The 19,983-nt window shown below is 37.9% G+C and overlaps 1 protein-coding gene across 1 annotated transcript in view; it reads left to right on the top strand.

Moving 5' to 3' along the window:
• FRMPD2 (FERM and PDZ domain containing 2) overlaps window positions 1–19,983 on the top strand; it is a 68,688-nt gene that overhangs the window by 21,732 nt on the left and 26,973 nt on the right. The window contains exons 9-27 of the mRNA XM_065746600.1: window positions 910–1,057; window positions 1,471–1,542; window positions 2,254–2,428; window positions 3,077–3,227; window positions 3,324–3,462; window positions 4,319–4,471; window positions 6,578–6,763; window positions 7,599–7,755; window positions 10,208–10,418; window positions 11,836–11,939; window positions 12,950–13,048; window positions 14,629–14,736; window positions 14,851–14,967; window positions 15,497–15,732; window positions 16,278–16,386; window positions 17,571–17,660; window positions 18,123–18,208; window positions 18,363–18,510; window positions 19,572–19,786. Of these exons, the coding sequence (XP_065602672.1) occupies window positions 910–1,057; window positions 1,471–1,542; window positions 2,254–2,428; window positions 3,077–3,227; window positions 3,324–3,462; window positions 4,319–4,471; window positions 6,578–6,763; window positions 7,599–7,755; window positions 10,208–10,418; window positions 11,836–11,939; window positions 12,950–13,048; window positions 14,629–14,736; window positions 14,851–14,967; window positions 15,497–15,732; window positions 16,278–16,386; window positions 17,571–17,660; window positions 18,123–18,208; window positions 18,363–18,510; window positions 19,572–19,786 (2,704 nt within the window). The remainder of the gene's footprint in view (window positions 1–909; window positions 1,058–1,470; window positions 1,543–2,253; window positions 2,429–3,076; window positions 3,228–3,323; window positions 3,463–4,318; window positions 4,472–6,577; window positions 6,764–7,598; window positions 7,756–10,207; window positions 10,419–11,835; window positions 11,940–12,949; window positions 13,049–14,628; window positions 14,737–14,850; window positions 14,968–15,496; window positions 15,733–16,277; window positions 16,387–17,570; window positions 17,661–18,122; window positions 18,209–18,362; window positions 18,511–19,571; window positions 19,787–19,983) is intronic.

Below are 19,983 nucleotides of genomic sequence, written 5' to 3'. Positions count from 1 at the left end.
ATGACACTTGGATACAAATGTGTAGGCAGATAAATATAAACTACTCCAATAAATTTGTTAAAAAGCTTTTGCAACTCTGTAGCCCTCTGAAGCAACTCCATCACATACACAACAAAAGGATAAAACAAACAAACAAACAAAAACCCACAAAGCAACAACAACAACAAAACCCTTACTTCTTTGCGATTTTGGCATTTCTTAAAAATAAAATGAACAAAAATTCATGACCACAGACGCTTTTCATTCTGTACTGTGTTATGATTCTTTCTTGATTAGGAAGTTTATATTAATTACACTGTAAGCTTATTCTAGGCATACATCTGTCTGCTCATGTAGAAAATACTACTGATTTATGGGTTAAAAGTATAGTACAAAGACAGCTTTCTGATCTGATTTCACACATCTTTTAATTAAACTGAAAACTCCCTCAGTTCCTTAAGACGTTTATATATTCTAATGAATTAGTATTCAAATAATTTAATTCCCATTCCTGGAAAATTCTGAATAATGTAATGACAAATGCTACTTCTGAAGCTTTTTTGTTTCCAAACAATATTAAATGAGATACTGACTTCCTTCTGTAGATTTCCCAAAAATCCCTAGGAATTAATGGGGCTAACTGCTGGGCCTCTTGCCTTCACTAGACTTAGGCCAGATAGATCTGGCTCACCAAATGAAGAAAAGAAAGGACTGTTACTGAATTAAAGAGTAATTTTGGTTTGTTTATAAATTGCATCATTAATATTATATCTCATAATTTAGTTTTCTGTAATGATGACAAAACATAACAACTTGTAACTGTAACTTGTCCTGGTCATCATAAGATTCTGTCATCGATGTACCTTAAACAAGCCTGTGTTGTTTTGCTGCCTGCTGGATATCTTTCTCATTATGACATCTCCCTTGAAGGTCAGTCAGCGCTGTAGAAGAAATCCCGGGTGGAGCTCACAAGAACAGCAGACACAACCTGCTGAGTTTAGGCTCCACCTTCTCTGTGTCTACAAAGGACTACACAGCTGCTACATCACAGAAATGTTTGTTCCAAAGGAAGGAAAAGGTGACTAATGAAAAACGTATAAGCTGATCTCAAAATGTAAATATCACTAAAGAGAAACTTTTCATTCAATTGTCATTTGTTAATGACAAATTAGCTACTGAGTCATCACGTGAGCTGAGCCTCCTAAATTGACAGAGTTCAGATTAGTCATGATCCAGCTGTAACAATTCAGAACTAAAGGCAGTGAAATGTCTTGAACACACAGACTAGGCAAAATTAGGCCTCAGAGTAAATACACAGGAGAGAGCTCCAACAGATGGAAGTCTTAAATCAGCATTTGCACCATGTGAGACTCTGAAGTCATTTAGTTGCAGCATGCCAATCAACATAAATGGGTTTCATTGGTACCACTGTTGGGCATCTTCATTATATTAAAGAGACATTTTTTACATTTCTAAATTGTCCCTGTACAGTTTTCAGGTCCAGAATTTATTATTTTGTCGAGTGAACCACCAGTGACCTTACAGCTGCCTGGATCAATTGTGGTAAGTATGAACATTAAGAATTTGGAGCTAATTTTAGGATCTCTGAGTTGGACTCTTTCAAAGTTTCATCTGAGTACCACCCCAGTAACCTTTTCAAACAGAGTTAGAGTTCCTCTGCAAGTACTGAGACTTGAAAGGAGGCTGCTTAATTATCAGTGCTGCATAATTATCTCTGTTACAGTAACTGTTACGAAAATAGTTGAATTCATCTTTCTCAGCTAAGAATGCTCATATTACCACAACACTTTTGAGACTAAGATTATACAACAAATTACCAAGATGACATTTAGTGACAATTCACTAGTCTCCTCCAGTTTGCAAGCATACACTTTACCTTTCATAAGATAAAACAAAAGTCTGATGGCATACAGCAGTAAATATTAAAGAAAAAAAATTGGAATTACCTTCAAATTTAGAATAAGTCCTTATGATTGCAGAAGATGTTTTGTCAAGATTCCCTGGTTATTCTTTTTTGTTTCTTTGTTTGTTTTAATTTTTACTTTGTTTATCATTGTTATCTGGTTTGTTTTTAATTGGATATGTTTGGGATATTGTTTTATGAATAGTGGAGGCAGGGAAGAGAATTGAATCGTGACCAATCCCATCAAGTTGTATAGGAACTGGACACTAGGTTCTTAAAAATACAGTGCTGTGGAGTTTGCATTGCTTGTAATTGGTACTTATTCTTTGCTCTTTGTTATATATTCTTAGACTAAGAAAGGAAAATCCTATTTGTCCCAAAGGGATCTCAATGTGATTCTACTCAATGGTCAGTGCCTTGAGGTGCAATGTGACATCAAGTCCAAGGCAAGAGACGTTTTCAACACTGTGGTGGCATATGCAAGCTTGGTGGAACATTCCTACTTTGGCTTGGCTTACCTGAAAGGTATTGAGATGGCTAACTACAATACCAGGTCTCTCCTGACAGAGCCTTTGTAGTCTGCTTATTAATGAATTCTAGTAAGATCCTTTAAGATCCTCAGATGAAAGCAGATATAAAGCTTAAGCAGAAGTAAAGTATGTTAATTTAGACCGTACAGCACTGATGCAAAGCATGTCTACTTTTATACTGTGCATGAGTACAGCCATACTGACACTAGCTGATAATCACATGCAGAAAAGGCTTTGTCCAAGCCATGCACCAGAATAATGCTGAGCCATGGTGCCCCATCAGAATTTCAGGAAGCTCTGTACTGTGCAAGGCATACTGTCAATTCTCCCAGATGTAATTTGGAGTAAAGAACCTGAATAGTTAGCAGAATTCAAGCCTCGGAAATTCTTGAATGATTGCATAAATACCATATCAATCCATATCCAACAGTTGTAATCCTAAATTACATGCTAAATGTCATCCTAAATTCTCTGCCAAAGCAGCAATAGACTACCTCATGACACTGGGAAGTAGACCTCAACTGATATCCACGATCCATTTTTTTATTGCTAGTGATTTTCTGAACACTGGCAGCAGAATTCTGAGCTACTGAAGCTGTTTTGGTCTCCAGATTTACCACAGAACTACAAATTCTCATTTCAGGTAAAGAGTTTTTCTTTTTGGATGATGAGACCAAGCTCTACAAAGTGGCCCCAGATGGCTGGAATGATCAACCAAAGAAGAAAACCTCCATCATCAACTTCACACTCTTTCTAAGGATAAAATTCTTTGTCAACCACTTTAATGTTATCCAGTAAGTGCATGTTTCTGCTGACTGCTGGCAAAACAGAGGCAGGGAGTCTGAGTGATCAAAGCTCATCTTGTGTTCTTAATCCCTTCTGTGTTCCAGGCACAGCTTGACAAGACACCAGTTTTACCTGCAGCTTCGTAAAGATATTTTGGAGGAGCGGTTATATTGCAATGATGAGACTGCCCTGAAGCTTGGTGCTTTGGCTTTGCAGGCAGAGCTTGGCAATTATGCTTCTGAGGTGTGGATAAATAATAAAATATTTCTCAGAGGTCTCTGTCAACAGCCTTTGCAGTTTCTTCTTGTTGTAGAGTAAAAAAAAAGAATTGTGAATAGTGCATAATTTCACCTAAGTCCTTCAGTAATCACATTTCAGATCTAGCTTAAGGAATTACAAAACTTGTCTGATTACAAAGTAGTAGTAAGCCAGGTGAATTTGGCAGTAAATATCGCAGAATGATGAAGGATTCTTGGTCCTTCATAATTGGCAGTGTAAATAAGGAACTCCAGAAAATCTGAAGAAAAATTGCAGTATAGGCACAGCTTGGATTTGCAGAGGGGTTTAAAGGGATTAGAAAGATGGAAAAGAAAAATAAACACTCCAGAATTCACAGAGATTTTGTGCGTAGGCTCAGATCCACAAGCTGCAAAGACAGGAAAGTTGCTCAGAGAATCTGAACTTGTCCGTAGTTTCAAAGTTTCCAGAAAAATATCATTTCTGTTCTTTGTGGTATCTTCAGTTATGTAAATCAGTGTAGCTCTCAATTATCCGATCCATCCAGTCCAATCCAGCCTGGCATTGGGCCTTACAGCTACAGCTGTCAGCTGTAAGTGTAAGACAGCTGGCTTACTTGTATGCACACCCCTTTTCTCTCCTCTGCACAGCATAGTGTATGCCTTGAGCATCTGGATGAGCACAGGTGCAGGACACACACTGCCTGTCAGGACACACTATCTGCTGTTCCCTATCTTCTTTTAGGAAATGGCAGCAGGATGACTTCAGCATATGGGTCACACTGGAAATGGAAATGCATCAAATAAGAAAAGTCAAGACAGGCTCCCGTCTCTTTTGTCTTTTCATTTTTTTCCCCCTAAAGGTGCATGGAAAGAGTTATTTTCGTGTTGAAGACTACATTCCAGCAAGTCGAATAGAGAAAATGACCCTGGCATACGTACAGCGAGAGCTTGCTAAATTGCATCGCATGAATCGCTCCCTATTTGAGGATGAAGCTGAACTGGAATTTTTAAAGGTAATTTGCCACAAACCAAAGAGTATTTATCTATTTAGTTTGTAGTCTTTATTTGCCGTTGTCTATTATTTTCCTGTTGTCTAATTCAATGGACTTTAGATACGGTGAACAAATTTGAACATTCAGCACAAACCTCAAAATTTCATTCTGCTGTAGACACTGTCAGCATTCTCAACTTCTGCTTCATTAAAGTATTGGGCATCTTTTTACTGATAGTTTATAAACAATTAATGCACATTTCAGGATATTTTCAACACCTTAAGAGTTGATGCAAGTTTTCAGCAAGAACACATTGTCTAGGTTCTGGATGATTGTGAATGCAACTATTGAACGTATTAGAGAGAGATAACTACAAAGCAAGGGAATAAGCACTCTCTTGACTTCTGAAACTATAGCAAATGTTCAGACATTTTCTAAACAAGCAGTGACTGGTTGTTTAAAAGCATATGTGAATCACAGAAGTGAGGAAGGAGTTAGCTGAAGTATTATCTCATACAATTATTTATCAAGAGTGTTAGGATGATGCAGGATTTAATTTTTTTTCTTAATGTCTTCTTTTCTCCAAACTTCCCAGATTTCCATAAAATGGAAAACATCAAGAAATAGAAAATGAATAAATAACAGAAACCATTTTGCTGCAGTGCCACATGCTTTTATTTATAGCATCATTTTAGTTCAGTTCCTGTTTAATTATGTTCTTTTATCATCTAACACTGTCAGTGGAATTGAAGAAATAGATTGAAGCCTTAATGACAGTCCCATCATGCATGGCAAATCCAATGAAGGAAAGCAGCTTTGTTAGTATTTGTTTCAATGAATAAGTCTGCAGAAGGAGCCAACACATCATACACAGTGAGAAAGACAGGGCCCATGGCAAGAAACAACAAATTCAAACTATAAAAGGGATTAAAAATTAAACCCAAGATTTGGATAGTGATTATGGATGTCCTAGTTTTCAGGCCCTTAATATTGTGCTCTGGATTCTTCCTGAAAATAGATCTTTTTAAAGCGTTTTATTTTGGACACTGAAAATCTCTATTTGTGGTTGAAAAGACATTTGGAAATTCTTCATGTGCTTCCAGAAAAAAAGGGGTATTAGTATAAATTAATATTGATCTGCATATTGCAAAAGAGGCCAGAAAATCATCTTCATGTTCTGTAGTTCTGGAAAGGGTCTGTCATGTTTTAACATTCTGTAGCCAAATGTAGGAGGTAGAAAGGCAAACATCTAGAATTGCTGGGTGTGGTTCCTTGGAATATTATCTTCATGCTGTTAGAAGGCTTCTGCAGGGGCAGCAGCTAGCTCCACAGTCCCCTGAACAATAATCCCATTTATTTTTCCCAGCAATGAGTGTTGTGCAAGAAAGAAGCCCACTGAAGGTCTGTTAAAAGTCTGGCATTGAAGGAGATTCTAGGGAAGTAAAATTCCCTCAAAAGTCACAACCGTATTTATATGAGTAACTCTGAGACACAATTTAGCAAACCTCGTAGCTTTAAGTTCATTGCAAAAGAAATATCTAATGTCTGATTTTAAAACATGACAACAATGAAGAACAAACGTATGTATGTTCTTGGGTGAATTTGTTATCAGTAACAATGCCAGAATAGCCTTGGCACTAAAGTATCAGTAGTTTTACTAAGATCAGCGTATCCGCTGTCCTTTATGGTTTCTGGTTTTCTTGGGAAACGAAGACATAGAAAACAAAGTTTCACCGCAGTTGAACAGTATTAATCTATTAAAAAATAACATGTAAATGTTAAGTAGCAGTAATACTGAGCACCTCAATGCCATTGTAAAGTTTAGATTATTCTGCGGGAAGTTACATAATCCTCTTACTTCTTAAAATGAGGTATGTGGGAAACTGTTATTTCAATTTTATCATGGAAAATGAATGCGTGTGGTAGCTCTGTGACATAACGAAGTCAGGTGATGATTCTTTGAGGAAGTAGGTATTAAAATTTTGGAAGGGTTTCCAGGCCTTTCTTGTCTGAGCCAAAGACCATACTCTAAAGGCACTCAAAACCATTTCCCTTCCCATCTTCCTACCATTTTTCCTCATGCCTCTTTTTGAATAACATGCCTTAAGTGCACTTTTTCTTTATTAGGTAACTCAGCAGCTTCCTGAATATGGAGTGCTATTCTATCGTGTGTCCCAAGAGAAGAAAGGAACAGGAGGAGATATCATCTTGGGAATTTGTGCCAAAGGCATCATTGTATATGAGGTCAAAAATCAAACAAGAATTGCCAGTTTAAGATTCCAGTGGCGTGAAACAGAGAGAATTTCAGCTCATGTGAGTTGCAACCAAGTGAAATTCTCTGCTCTACTACTTTACACCACTTCTGTCTGTCACTTTGACAACTTTCTTCCAGTTGGTGCTAGAATTAGACTAATTTTGTACATACAAGTCTTTTTGAAATCAATCTAAAATCAAGGCATGACCTGGATGTGGATCTCTGGATATCCACTTCTTAGAGAGGCTTTGTTTTGTTTATGCTTTTGTTATCGTTGCCATTTTTTGTTTGTTTGTTTTTGGTACAGCTAAAGCCAATTACTACAAAATTGATTAAGCTGAGTACTACAGAAATGATGCCTAATCTCTTGTAGCATATTCTTTATTCACTCCTCTCTCATCTTTACTTCTCTCTCTTTTCTTTCAGTTTCCTTTCTAGGTCTATGTCACTGGATCATGACTGCCACTTTTTACCAATCCTTATCTCTTATTATATTCAATGTCTGTTAAACCAGTACTGGTGACAAGATTATAACTCCTACCTTCTATCTGAGGTCTGCCAATATACCATCACACAGTGCTAATCTTCATCAAAAATCTCCCAATATATTTAATTGGTTTAAACAGTTTGAGATCTCTAGGGACAAATTTGCCAAGCCTATCAACCTGCTCCTGGTGCAGCCAGTGTCCCAGAGGCTTTTGACTTTCAACATAGGGCAATTATGAAGTCACAACAGTTGAATTTACAATGGGCATTTTCTGCAACCACAAGAGATGCAGTAAGGCAGAAATGCATGTAGTCAAACAAACAAGACTATGCAGATGAACCTTCAGTGCCTCAATATAATAACTGATACATTAGATGAAGCAAGCTTTGTTCTTTTTTTTCCTTTAGAGAAAGAAATTCATGATTGAAAGTAGCTTCAGTGGCAAGAAACACACATTCATTACTGATACAGCAAAGACATGTAAGTATCTACTGGACCTGTGCTCAGCCCAACACAAATTCAATGCGCAGATGAATTCCAGGCAACTTCGGCAAACTTCATCAGGTGAGCAGTAAGTGTACTTTCACTGTACAGTCCAAAGAACAATGTTAAGAGTTACACAGGAAAAAAGAACTCCAAAGAAAAGACAGACACTTAGTTAATCTGAGAATCAGAACCTCCACATCAGCTTCATTTTTCTCCAGTTTCCCCTTTGCTGTATACAAGATAATGTCTTCTATTTCACCGAAAGTCAAATCTAGTTTGTGCATGTGAGTGGAGAGAGGTACTCTGCTGATAATTATGTATCTAACCTCAGTTTTACAAAAGGCATGATTACATTACCCTTCATGAAACCTGCTTAGAATTTTGAGGATGCATATTAGTCTTGTCCTAATTGTAACCCAAAAAATGTTCCATAAAGGATTGCAATAGTGGCATCCAGATATGCTGGAGGTTGTTGTAGTAGGCTTAAGAAGTTAGTTAGCTGGACATCCTGCTTAAAACAGGGAATAAAACCTATAGTCAGTTCCAGGACAAAACCACTGAATCTATGGTACAATAATCACAGCCACTAGATTGCAGTTGCTAGCTGCTCTTTTCTTCCACTAGGTTTTGCCATGTCAGTAGAAGATATGACTACTACCTTCTTAGATTTCAGATTTTCCGTTTTCAATACAAAGTTCTTCTCAACTCAGGGCAGTTATGCAACACTTTTTGCATGCAGTCCTCAGCATGCTTTACAGAGATGGACAAGGAGTGTTATGGGAAAATGAGAACATAACATGAGAAATAACAGCCTAGGCTGACGTACAGGCATCACTCTTAGCTTCAGTGAATCTAAATGGGTTTTCACTAGCTGAGGACTCATCCACTACCTTGAATAGAATCGTGATCATTTACAGACACTGAAGATTTGACCCAATGAGTCATGGCAAGAGAAGATGGCAATGAATTTGTACCACAGGATATAGCAGGATGATTAATATCTTACTTCTTTTCCATTAAAATTATTTCATAAAAAGCAAAATTCCACCTGCACAAATGTGTTATCATGAAAAAAGATGCAAGGATGACATTTAGGTCCAAGACACATTCTTTTTGCTTGGGCTCCTGTATCTTTGTAGGTAATTCAGTGGGACTGTGATTTGTAGCAAGTAAATTAGCATATCTTAAGATTTGGTGAGTCACATTTGCTTGCAGTAATATTTCTTAATGAAAATTACTACATTCCTAGTAAAACAAAATGAGTGCTTAGAAAACTGTAACTCAGGTTCTGGTTATAAGCTCCTCAAGTCACTGAAGCCAGCCAAACTCCACAACTGTGTGACTGTTTCTGAGGCTCAGTGCACTTGCTGCCCCAGAAAAAAAGGCTCCATGAAGGCAGTGAGAGACAGCAGCTCCAAGTGCTGCCTTTGCCGCGGGGAGTCTGCAGGAGATTAGTAGTCTGTTTCTACACAAGGGAAATTCTTCCTTTTCCTGCACTGATCATATGCATAAGCCACAATCTCTTCAAAACTTGCTCACTGTCCCCTGCTTTGAAATCACCATAGCAACGCTCAGGCTGCACTAATACCATGGGCAGCAAGGCCTGCTGCTGCCTTCATGAATGTGCCTGATCAAAGCTGCTGAGGATGAGGGAGCCCAGCTTTAGTGCTGCAGAGCAGCACTCTAGAAAGCTGCATTCAGGGTAATGTTTGTTAGGACAAGGTGTGGAGGGTCAGCTGACACATACAAACAGAATGAAAGATTCTGTTTGTGTGAGCCTACACCAAGCTTGGTTCTTGTTTTACCTTCAGACATGCCTCTAATTGCCTTCTGTCCTTCTCTCCTTCTAAGTAATGAGTACCTTCTCCAGTGCTACCTTGTTTTAGAAAAATAAAATCTTTTGAGATGATAGTCATGTAAACTGCAAATCCCAAATTAAGCAGCAGATGTCATACACAGGTGGAAAATGGGATACCAAACATTACCATGAAGACAGGTTCTCATTGAACTTCACCTGTGCAAATCTCTCAGAGTGAAGAGCCAGCTCCTTGGCTCCTTTTTCATCTTCTGAGAACACGTGTTAATAGTGCTCCTGTTTTTCAGATATACATACTTGGCACAGTGGGCCTGTGAAAGATGAGGAACTATCAGACTGGCTGATTCAATCTCTGGCTGATAGAAAATTCTCCATACATAGAACTTTAACAGCATGCAATTTATAGAGATATTCAGATTTAAATTATGCAAGACTGTGCATTTTATCTGCCAAAGTCTATACACAGTATAATTCATAGAAATGAAATCTACATACAGTGCATACTTTCTATTAAATTAATGAATTGGAAACTCTTATTCGCTCACTCCAAGGCCTAGATATTCTCAAGTATACTAGAACAAATATATCTGTGATGTCAATCTTTTTGCTGGCATGTTCAAAAGGTTAGTAAGGAAGCAACATTTAGCTTTAAAAGATAGCATAATGTCAGTGGACTTATCTTTCCCTCCTTTCCCTATCTCCCTTCTGATTCAGAGGAATGTAAATTTATGGAAATAGACAAATCAAATTCTGCATATGCAGCTCAGCATGAACACCTTTCCCTGATTCAGAGACTATCTCGTTCAGAAAATGTGCTGTATGGGGCAAACCTGGAAAATCTTACTGCTGGGATGATGAGCAAGTCCTGTGATAACCTCAGTGTGGAAACTAACAACAGGACAAGAGACAAAAGCAATCTGGGCAGGTAGGTTTACTCTTTCCACTGAAATTTTGGAAGAATACTCGGTTACGTACAATGTCACAGAAAACCTCTGTGATTAGATGCAGTGAAGACTTTTATTCTGCAGTGTTTATTCAAAAGTCCAAATCAGGACTGGGACTCCTTTGTGCCAACAAAAGTATATGCAGGCACCGAGATATGCTTATCTAACAGATAAGACCTTGAGAAAGATTGGCATTTAAATTTGTACTAGACTCAGAAGTTGAGCACTTACTAGCATATGAAGATGGATGAAAGTGTCTGTATCCAGTTCTGGGCTCCCTGGTACAAAGAAGACAGGGATCTTTTGGAGAGAATCCAGTGGGGTGCCACAGAGATGATAAAGGGCCTGGAGAATCTTCCCTGTGAGGAAAGGCTGGGTGACCTGGGCCTGTTCAGCCTTGAGAAAAAAAGATTCAGAAGTGATCTTATTAATGTTTGTAAATACCTTATGTGTGGGAGTCAAAGGGACATGGCTAACCTCTTCTCAGCAGTTTGTGGGAACAGGACAAGGGGAAATGTCCATAAACTTGAGCATAGTTAAGTTTCACACCAATATGCAAAGGAACTTCTTTAAAATGAGGGTGACAGAGCACTGAAACAGGCTGCTCGGGGAGAGTGTGAATTCTTCTTCTCTGGAGATACTCAAGACCCACCTGGATGCCTAACTGCAGCCCGCTGTAGGGAGCCTGCTTTGCAGGGGGATTGGACTCAAAGATCTCTAGAGGTCCCTTCCAGCCCCTACAATACTGTGATTCTGTGAATGGTAATTAAAGCAAAATCTTTAATAAATGTATCTTCTCTGGAAGTTGCAGTAGGTGAACTGAACGCACAGTGGGAGCTGTTATGGGACATGCCTTACTTAACCAATTCCTCCATGTCTAAAGGAACAAATCACAAAGAGCAGCATAAGAACTCTCCTTTCATTTACAGTGGTACACTCACAAATGTAGGTGGTGGTTCCTACAGCTGCACACAATTTCAAGGCCTTTGATGAATACCAGTGCCTTCTGGAATACTGAGAATTAGAACAGAGCCAAGAAGAACATGAACTACCAGGAAAATTTTCAGACACAATTTTGTCTGAATGGACAGCAGGACCAATGAATCACACTGAGGCTATGCTGTGTTTTCCTGCTGCCTACACTCAGCTCAGAGAAAAACATGAGGATATCAGTCATGATGTGAGTGGTCTAACGGCAGCTGTTATTTGGAAGTAAACGATGGCAAGGATAAGCAACCTCTTTTGTACAACAAAATGTGGCCAAGCAATCAGAATACTGGTTGAAAGGCTATAGAAATGTATTCCTAACTTGGTTCTGACAGGCTGTTGTCAATGACCAGTGGTAAATACCACAGATGATTTGTTATTATAACACAGTCTTCATTTTCTGCAATGCAGATCCACATCAGGGCTATCCCAGTCAGAAATGCACATCAATTTGAATGGAAAGCAAAGGAGTTATGACTACCTCTCCATTCATTCAACTCAGAACACAATCAGTGGTGAGTATAATAATCATAGAGACAGTACTTCTCCATATCCATGGTTTCAATAGTAGAAGACAAAATTGGATTCTATTTATGTATCAAAGATTAACCTTTTGCACTTCTTGCCCTGTAAATATTGGCTTGGCAATACAAGCTATTTTCTTTCTTTTCACTCCTCCTTTCATCAGGATGAGTGTTAAGATTTTGATAATGAAATTATTCCATCAGTAGTGCCCAAGGCTCCTCAGGGAATAGTTCAGTGCACTCAGCACTTTCACATGAGGCAATGTCCCTACTCTTGAAGGCCATCATTCAGTTTGCAGTTGAGATACACAACTCAGCAAATATTGCATGAGACAAAAGACTTCCCCTTTTGTCTGTGTGATAAAACTAACTGTAATAAGAAATCCAGAGCACCTAGTTTTCTTACAGAAGCCAGCTGTCCATAACACATATACCAAGAGAGCAGGTGTATGGAATACAAAGCTCTGATTATTTGTCCAGACCATTTTAAAGTTAGAACTGTACTTTAAACACACTGTGACAATTGCACATTGTTAACTACATTTAAGATTACAGAAATCATCATCACATTCAGTGCTGACTGTACTGCCAAAAAGACTCCGTGGGGCCTAAGGATAGAGTTCCCAAAGGAGTCCATAGTAGATATTCTGTCCACACATCCCTTGTGTTCAATGAGTGCTACATGCCTGGAGGTTCTGGCAGCCTAATCTTAACAAAAATGCTGCAGATAAAGATGTACTCTCCAAAATGGAATATTATAGGAAGATCTTACTTAGCTGCTGCTCTTTCCTTGTTCTACACACTTTTTTTCTCTCTAAAGAATGCAAATTCTGAACTAATTTGAACTTTCTTCCTGTATTCTATTGATTCAGAAGTAATGGTAATGTTGAAAGCAAGAACAAAAATGTATTTAATTTTTGATGTCCCAGTTTTGCATGCTTCATGAATCTCCTGTCTCCTTGCACTCATCTGCATTTATTCTAGCTGTTTTATTTCTGCAGCACCTGGATCACCAGCCATCCAAAAAGAAGTTTTGCTAAGTGGTCTAGAAAGAGAAATCATTTGTGTCAGCCTAAAACGTGACCCTAAAAATGGTTTTGGTAAGTAAGGAGCATGAATTTTATAGTTGCTAATTGGACTGTCAGGTCCCGGTGCCAACTCCGATGCTTGCTAACTCCTGAGCAAAGTTGTAATCATCTTCACCTCATTTATTCTCATTATAGAATAGGACTACTAGTTTTTGGACTTAACATTTCAGAGACTTGAAAAAACTAAGTGCATAAATCAAGGCAACCATTTCTTTCTCTTTTTTTCTTTTTCTTTTTCTTCTTTTTCTTTTTCTTTTTCTTTTTCTTTTTCTTTTTCTTTTTCTTTTTCTTTTTCTTTTTCTTTTTCTTTTTCTTTTTCTTTTTCTTTTTCTTTTTCTTTTTCTTTTTCTTTTTTTTTTCTTTTTCTTTTTCTTTTTCTTTTTCTTTTTCTTTTTCTTTTTCTTTTTCTTTTTCTTTTTCTTTTTCTTTTTCTTTTTCTTTTTCTTTTTCTTTTTCTTTTTCTTTTTCTTTTTCTTTTTCTTTTTCTTTCTTTTTCTTTTTCTTTTTCTTTTTCTTTTTCTTTTTCTTTTTCTTTTTCTTTTTCTTTTTCTTTCTTTTTCTTTTTCTTTTTCTTTCTTTCTTTCTTTCTTTCTTTCTTTCTTTCTTTCTTTCTTTCTTTCTTTCTTTCTTTCTTTCTTTCTTTCTTTCTTTCTTTCTTTCTTTCTTTCTTTCTTTCTTTCTTTCTTTCTTTCTTTCTTTCTTTCTTTCTTTCTTTCTTTCTTTCTTTCTTTCTTTCTTTCTTTCTTTCTTTCTTTCTTTCTTTCTTCTCCCAGAGGATTAATTAATAAATGTTAAAAGTACAATGAGAGAAACAAGGGAGCTGCTGTTCTATGAACCCTTCACATATTGCCTGTGCGCATCCAAAATTCATATGCAAACTTCACACTGATATTTCTTGACTTATGGATTCTTATTTGGATAAAATTTTTGTTAAATAACACATTATCGAACTGTATCCTTTCCCAAGTGATGAATTCAGAGAACATATAGGCTTCACAGCTGACCATTAATACAATTAAACATCAGATTTCCAAATGGTGTGGGTTCATGTGGCATGCCATGATTTCCAATCCAATTATTCTAGCTGTTAGAAGAGTATTTTCTGCAATAGACAGAATATTTTAAGCCAGAATAGTGAAATTAAGCAACTTGAAAATCAGTTTATTTTCTTAGATGCCTCTTATATGTTCATAAGAAATTTACACAACCCACATCAGGAGGTTGTACACCACAGTGGATAACAATGTTCTAGTTTATTTTTATACCATATTCCTTATGTGGGTGTAATATACATAGCTTGTAAGTCCTGTAAGAAAAAAGTTGGAATTCTTTGAAGTCCCAAGCCAGGAATGTATTCTAACTGAGATATTATACTTAAGTAGCAGCTACAGAAGTCAATAGCATGCTTAAATTATAGTATGAGTTCAATGCTCTCTGAAATCAGGACCTTGGTAAGACATACTCCAAAATTTACTAAAAAAAAAGAAAAAAAACCCTTTATGCCATTGCAATAAGACCTCTTTATGCTCCTAAGTTTCCTCTTTTCTAATACTGCTAATGTCTCTACATTGGTATGCTATCTCATTTTGCAGGTTTTGTAATTATTGGAGGAGAAAATGTAGGAAAATTAGACCTCGGTATATTTATCGCTTCAATTATCCCTGGTGGACCTGCAGACAGAGCTGGAAATATCAAACCAGGTCATTGTCCTTAGTTTTTAATTAGAATTAAAATGCTTTCATGGTTTGAAGTTAACTATTCTGGGCTTCTTTTTCTTTTCTGATGTGCGCTGTCTTGTTTTTATTCTTTTTAAGGAGGACGACTCATCTCTGTGAATAATATTAGTCTTGAGGGTGTTTCATTCAATACTGCAGTTAAAATTATACAAAATTCTCCTGATGAAGTTGAGCTGATCATCTCTCAACCCAAAGGTATAAAGGCAAACATCTTTGCTGGCTCTAGAATGCTAGCAATTGACTCAAGACACTGGTATTTATTAGGCACTAGAGTGTAATAGCAGTTTCTTGCCACTCAGTGCAAGTTCATTGCTATAGGTTACCAGCGAAAATCATTTTAGTGGGAATTATGAGACCTCTGTTATGTAGTCAGCATGAAAAAATCTGATCTATTGTGGGCTGTATTCTGTACTGCTAAATATCAAGTGAATTCTGGCATTTCTTTCTACGACAGCATTTGTTCTACAGCCCATCTCTGAATCAGAATAATTGTCATAGTACTCTGCAGTGATGAAGCAAATACATTTCTCTGCACATAAAACAGTAGTGCTCCATTTCACAGTGGCTGACTCATTTTATGGATTTGATCTCCCAACTAGTTGATTTGGGAAGTTATTTCACCATCCTATGTGGAAATACAATACTTATCTTCACATTTACTTACTGTTTACATTCACTGATGTCTTTTTTTTTTTTTTTTTTTTTTTTTGGTATGGTTTTGTAGACATATATGAAGAAGTATTAAATGAAGAAAAGAGTATTTCAAGGGGAAACAGCACTAGTGGCTCTGAGATCTCTTGTGTAGACAGTGGAAGAAAAAAGATTCAAGCCTGCCGTGCAGCTCTCCCCACAGAACAAGCCGTAAATACGGATGAACTTGAGAAGACTCTTTCTTGGAGTTTAGCACCAAAATTGGGCCCCAAGATTCCAGTTCTTTCAGCAGATAACCTGGATGCGGAGGTAACTGAGATTGTGATGTTATTTAATAATGTTATGGAGTGTGTCTTAACAGCTTGCCAGCCATATTAAGAATGGAAAGTAACTGAGAAATTAAAAACTGAAGAGGAAACATTGGAATATGTTGCTTGTTAAATTACATTGGAATTGCTGAAATTATAGGTATGTTTAGGATGAATGAAAAAATAAAGAAACTGCTCCATAAAATGTTACTTAAAATTGTCCTCCCTCTTCCAGCCACTAAACAGTAATAATGTATGTCTAATTTTCTTCTTTTAAACAGCCTCCCTATCTATACTCATTTTATGCACACTTAGATTTTACTTTGAGTAACAATAGTGTAATCCTGAAATAATATCAGGGATAGAAATGCAACCACTCCAGGCTTACAGTGACAGCAGGATCAAACTCTTTGTATCTTCTGGAAACCCTTTAGCTTTCTTCATTTTTTCTTTATTTTTTTTTATCTATCTGCCTATCTGTCTGTCTGTCTGTCTATCTATTTTTGTAAGACAGTAGTCTCATTAGCGTTTATATTTTTGAGACAGGAGGCTGATTCTCCACACTTACAACCTCCAGCTGAAAGGGACTCAAGTGAAACCTACACTGTGGAGCTTGCTAAAGAAGACGGGACTTTCGGAATCAGTGTGACTGCAAGTGTTACTGTTATTCTTTCAAATGTGTCCTTCAAGCTGTAACATGAACAAGATACATGTAGCGAGGTGTATTTACGAGCGAGGTAGAATATAGGCCAGTAACAGGAACTGCTAGCATGGCACATTTCAAGCCAAAGTGTCTGACTGACAGTGGATATAATACCAGCTCAACTCATTCCCCAGTTCTTGCCCACAGAATCTGTGTGTGTGCCAGCATAAAACATATGGAGGTACAAGCCCTTTCCCGCCTTACTTGATTTGAAAACAAGACATGCCAGTGAAAGTGGAGTTTTGTCAGGGAAGGATATAGCCAGAATCTCTTGAAAATGCGGTGACACAGAGCATTCCCCAGGTCTCGACTGGTTCTCCTCTGGGGTTCCTGGGATTCAAAGGCTGTGTCCATACAAGCAGATCACTCAGGACAAGGGGCAGGATCAAGTGGTACCCACAGTCACTACTGAATTTTTGACACACTCCCAGTATGGCTTTGGCACGTGCAGGGGTTAGGACTGGCCAAGAACAATCATTCCATGCTGGGGTGATGAACACTGAGTTGTACAGGCTTAAGATAAGCCATGGGGTTTTTTTTAATACAAATTCCTGACCAATTTTATTTCCAAATGCACAAAAACATAAAGTTCTCCATATATTTAGAGAACCATAAAAAAGAAGCAGTGAAAGCTGTATGTACCGTGTGCAAAAAATAATTCCTTGTTCTGGCTATCAAGACTGAACTTACTCCTCCAGGCTGAGGTGCCTACAATCCTTATTGAGATGGAGTTAGAAGCAACAGATTCATTGCTAACTTAGAAATGGAGGGCTCGTTTTTCATCTGAAATTGACAAGTGGATGTAGAAGGACAGAAGAGGATTTTGAGGTTAATTTGGAATTCCTCTGTACTGCATGTTCTTGAGTGTCTGCACAAGGTCAAGTCCAAGCTTTATACACTGTCTGAAAGGCCAATAGTTGCTGAATACATATTGCATGGTTTAGAAACTAGCATAAAGGCTGACTGAAAGATGCAACCAGATCTTTACAATAGCACAGGAGAAGTTGCTTTGCATGTATATATAAGGTTTTTTTTTGTTGTTTATTTGTCTATTTTTGTTTTTGTTTTTAATTTTTATCAGGGAAAGAATATGTGGAGACTCCACACTAACATGTGGACATATGTTTTGCAGGGAGGAATTAACACTAGCGTGCCTCATGGTGGGATATATGTGAAGTCAATTATTCCCAGGGGACCAGCAGATAAGGATGGACAAATAAAGATAGGTAAAAAGTCTGCCAATGAAACTCAGGGCTGCAAAATTAGGTGTTTGTGTGTAATACGTGCTTCAGGATGATGAACTATGTTCAGCATTGAAGGTCACACAACTGCAAAACATTTTATGCAGTCCGTCATTCCCCAGTGTACCACTGCAGTTTATGTGGATATTCCACTGAGGAACCTGGAGTCTCATATCAACGTTGCACTGCTTCCCTGTCACTCCAGTTCAGGGTAGTGACTCAAACATTTACTGCTGTTGTGATAAGCAGATACTATTACTGCATCAGTTTACAGAATACCCTGGTATGTTTGCAGTGTTACTTACAGAATACTATACAACAAGCAGTATTGCTTTCAAGCAAATAATATTATTTGAAGCATGTAAGCATGCAGTATGTGTAGCCCTAAGATTTCCATCTAATCTGAATCATCAGTGTAGCCATCACTGTTTATCTTATTTCCCCCAGGTGATCGTCTGCTGGAAGTGGATGGAATCAGCCTCTGTGGCCTCACACACAAGCAGGCTGTGGAAAACCTTAAGAAATCTGGCCAGGTTTGTGTAACAGGAAAGCATTTCTTCAGTCAAATAAACTGTACTTACTATGAAGCACAGTAGCAAAGCTGGGCCAGTGTGAAACTCTTAAACCTCCCTGAAACTTTGGCTTATAGTGTGCTATGTAAACGGAAACTGTTCTTTACTTTTTCAGATTGCCAAGCTGGTTCTAGAAAGGGGACACCATCAAGCAGCAGAACCACGCCTGAGTACTAATGACAGAAAAGAGGACCAAGGTGCAGTTGTTTCTGTGGCAACATCCTTGACAGATGGCAGCAAGGACTACAGCTTTTTGACAGATGGTGAGAGAGGAAAAAAGGAATTCAGGGTGACTTTCTCTGGCTATTTATGATGGGCAAGAAAGGAATGAATGAAAATTGTTCTAGGATATTCCTATAAGTTGGAAGGAAAACTGTACACCAAACAAAACAACAAAGTGTAGTACTAGAAGCATTATCAAAATTAATTCTGAAAAAAAAAAGAAAGTTCTCAGTTTTACAGTTGATGCATGCAGTTGAATTTATCATAGACATAAGTACTGTATCTCTCAGCCTTCCTGAGATGAGGCTGTCAGGGAACATTCCTTTCTACACACTCACAGCACTCTCAAGCAGGAAGCAGCTGTGCTGACATTGCTCAGCTGTTACCCAAAGGCAGCATGGTTAGCACACCTGCTGATTCTGTGTCAGCAGTGAAGCTAGGGTGAACTACTGCCCCACAGCCAGGGCTGGGAACTGCCATCACTTCAGCTCTTGAAGAAAGATTCAGAGGTCATTTTCATTGACTTTATCCAACAAATAAATGCCCTCTCTCATTGTAAAGTTGTTCCTTAATCACCACATCTGCACCATACTTTACCATGGGGCAGCTGATTCTCCACATCGTCCCCAGAAGAATGGAGTTCAAATGGAGATATGAATTTTGGGAAATGGCTGGTCTCTCAATCTTGCCTGGAAAGAACAGCAGCTCTGTTTTTAGCTTATGCACGTTTGTGCAACTCCTGAATTAACAACAGGCAGCTACAGAATATTAAGTCCTACTCAAAATCTGCAGAATGTCAGAAAAGGATAGGGTTTGAACTTTTTTGGTATAAACTGCTTCTTCTTTTGAGGGCTTATATCAGATGGTACAAAGTCTGTGACCACATGGTGGAACAGAAACCAGTTCTTGCCAGTCTGCCCATCTGAATTCTAGGGTTTATGCAAGTTAAAGTAAGAATAAGACCACCTTTGTTATTAGTATCAGAAGATATACCTCCGCAGCACACAGGAAAAAGGACTATGGAGAATATCATATATACTGTTTCCTTAACAAGAACCTATGCTACTGAGCCCACTCTTTTTCCTATCTGTCCTTTGAACAGATAATACATTTGAAGTTAAATTGACAAAGAATTCTGGAGGACTTGGCTTTAGTGTTCTTCAGATGGAAGAAGATGGCTACGAACATCTTGGGGGAGCTATTGTCAGGATCAAGAGGCTGTTTCCAGGGCAGCCAGCTGAAGAGAATGGAGAAATTGAAGTTGGAGACATCATTTTGGCTGTGAATGGCGAACCTCTTCAAGGACTCTTGTATCAGGTATAAAGCACTAATGTCACGGGGCCTCCTGGTGGGTAACGTGCTAATAAAGACAATGAGATGAAACTGCTTTTAAATTTAACTCTCACCAGAGGGCGACAGTTGCATATCATGATTCTGATTTCTATGCAGGAGCCTTCTCTAGAATTCTCATAGAGAATTCCCTTTGCAACACAGTTGTTACAGAGAATATTTTT

Source organism: Cyrtonyx montezumae, unplaced genomic scaffold (assembly GCF_038088225.1).
Source record: "Cyrtonyx montezumae isolate F1298 unplaced genomic scaffold, pur_monq_1.0 scaffold_4, whole genome shotgun sequence".
Classification (NCBI taxonomy): domain Eukaryota; kingdom Metazoa; phylum Chordata; class Aves; order Galliformes; family Odontophoridae; genus Cyrtonyx; species Cyrtonyx montezumae.
This window is presented reverse-complemented; position numbering and strand designations above follow the sequence as displayed.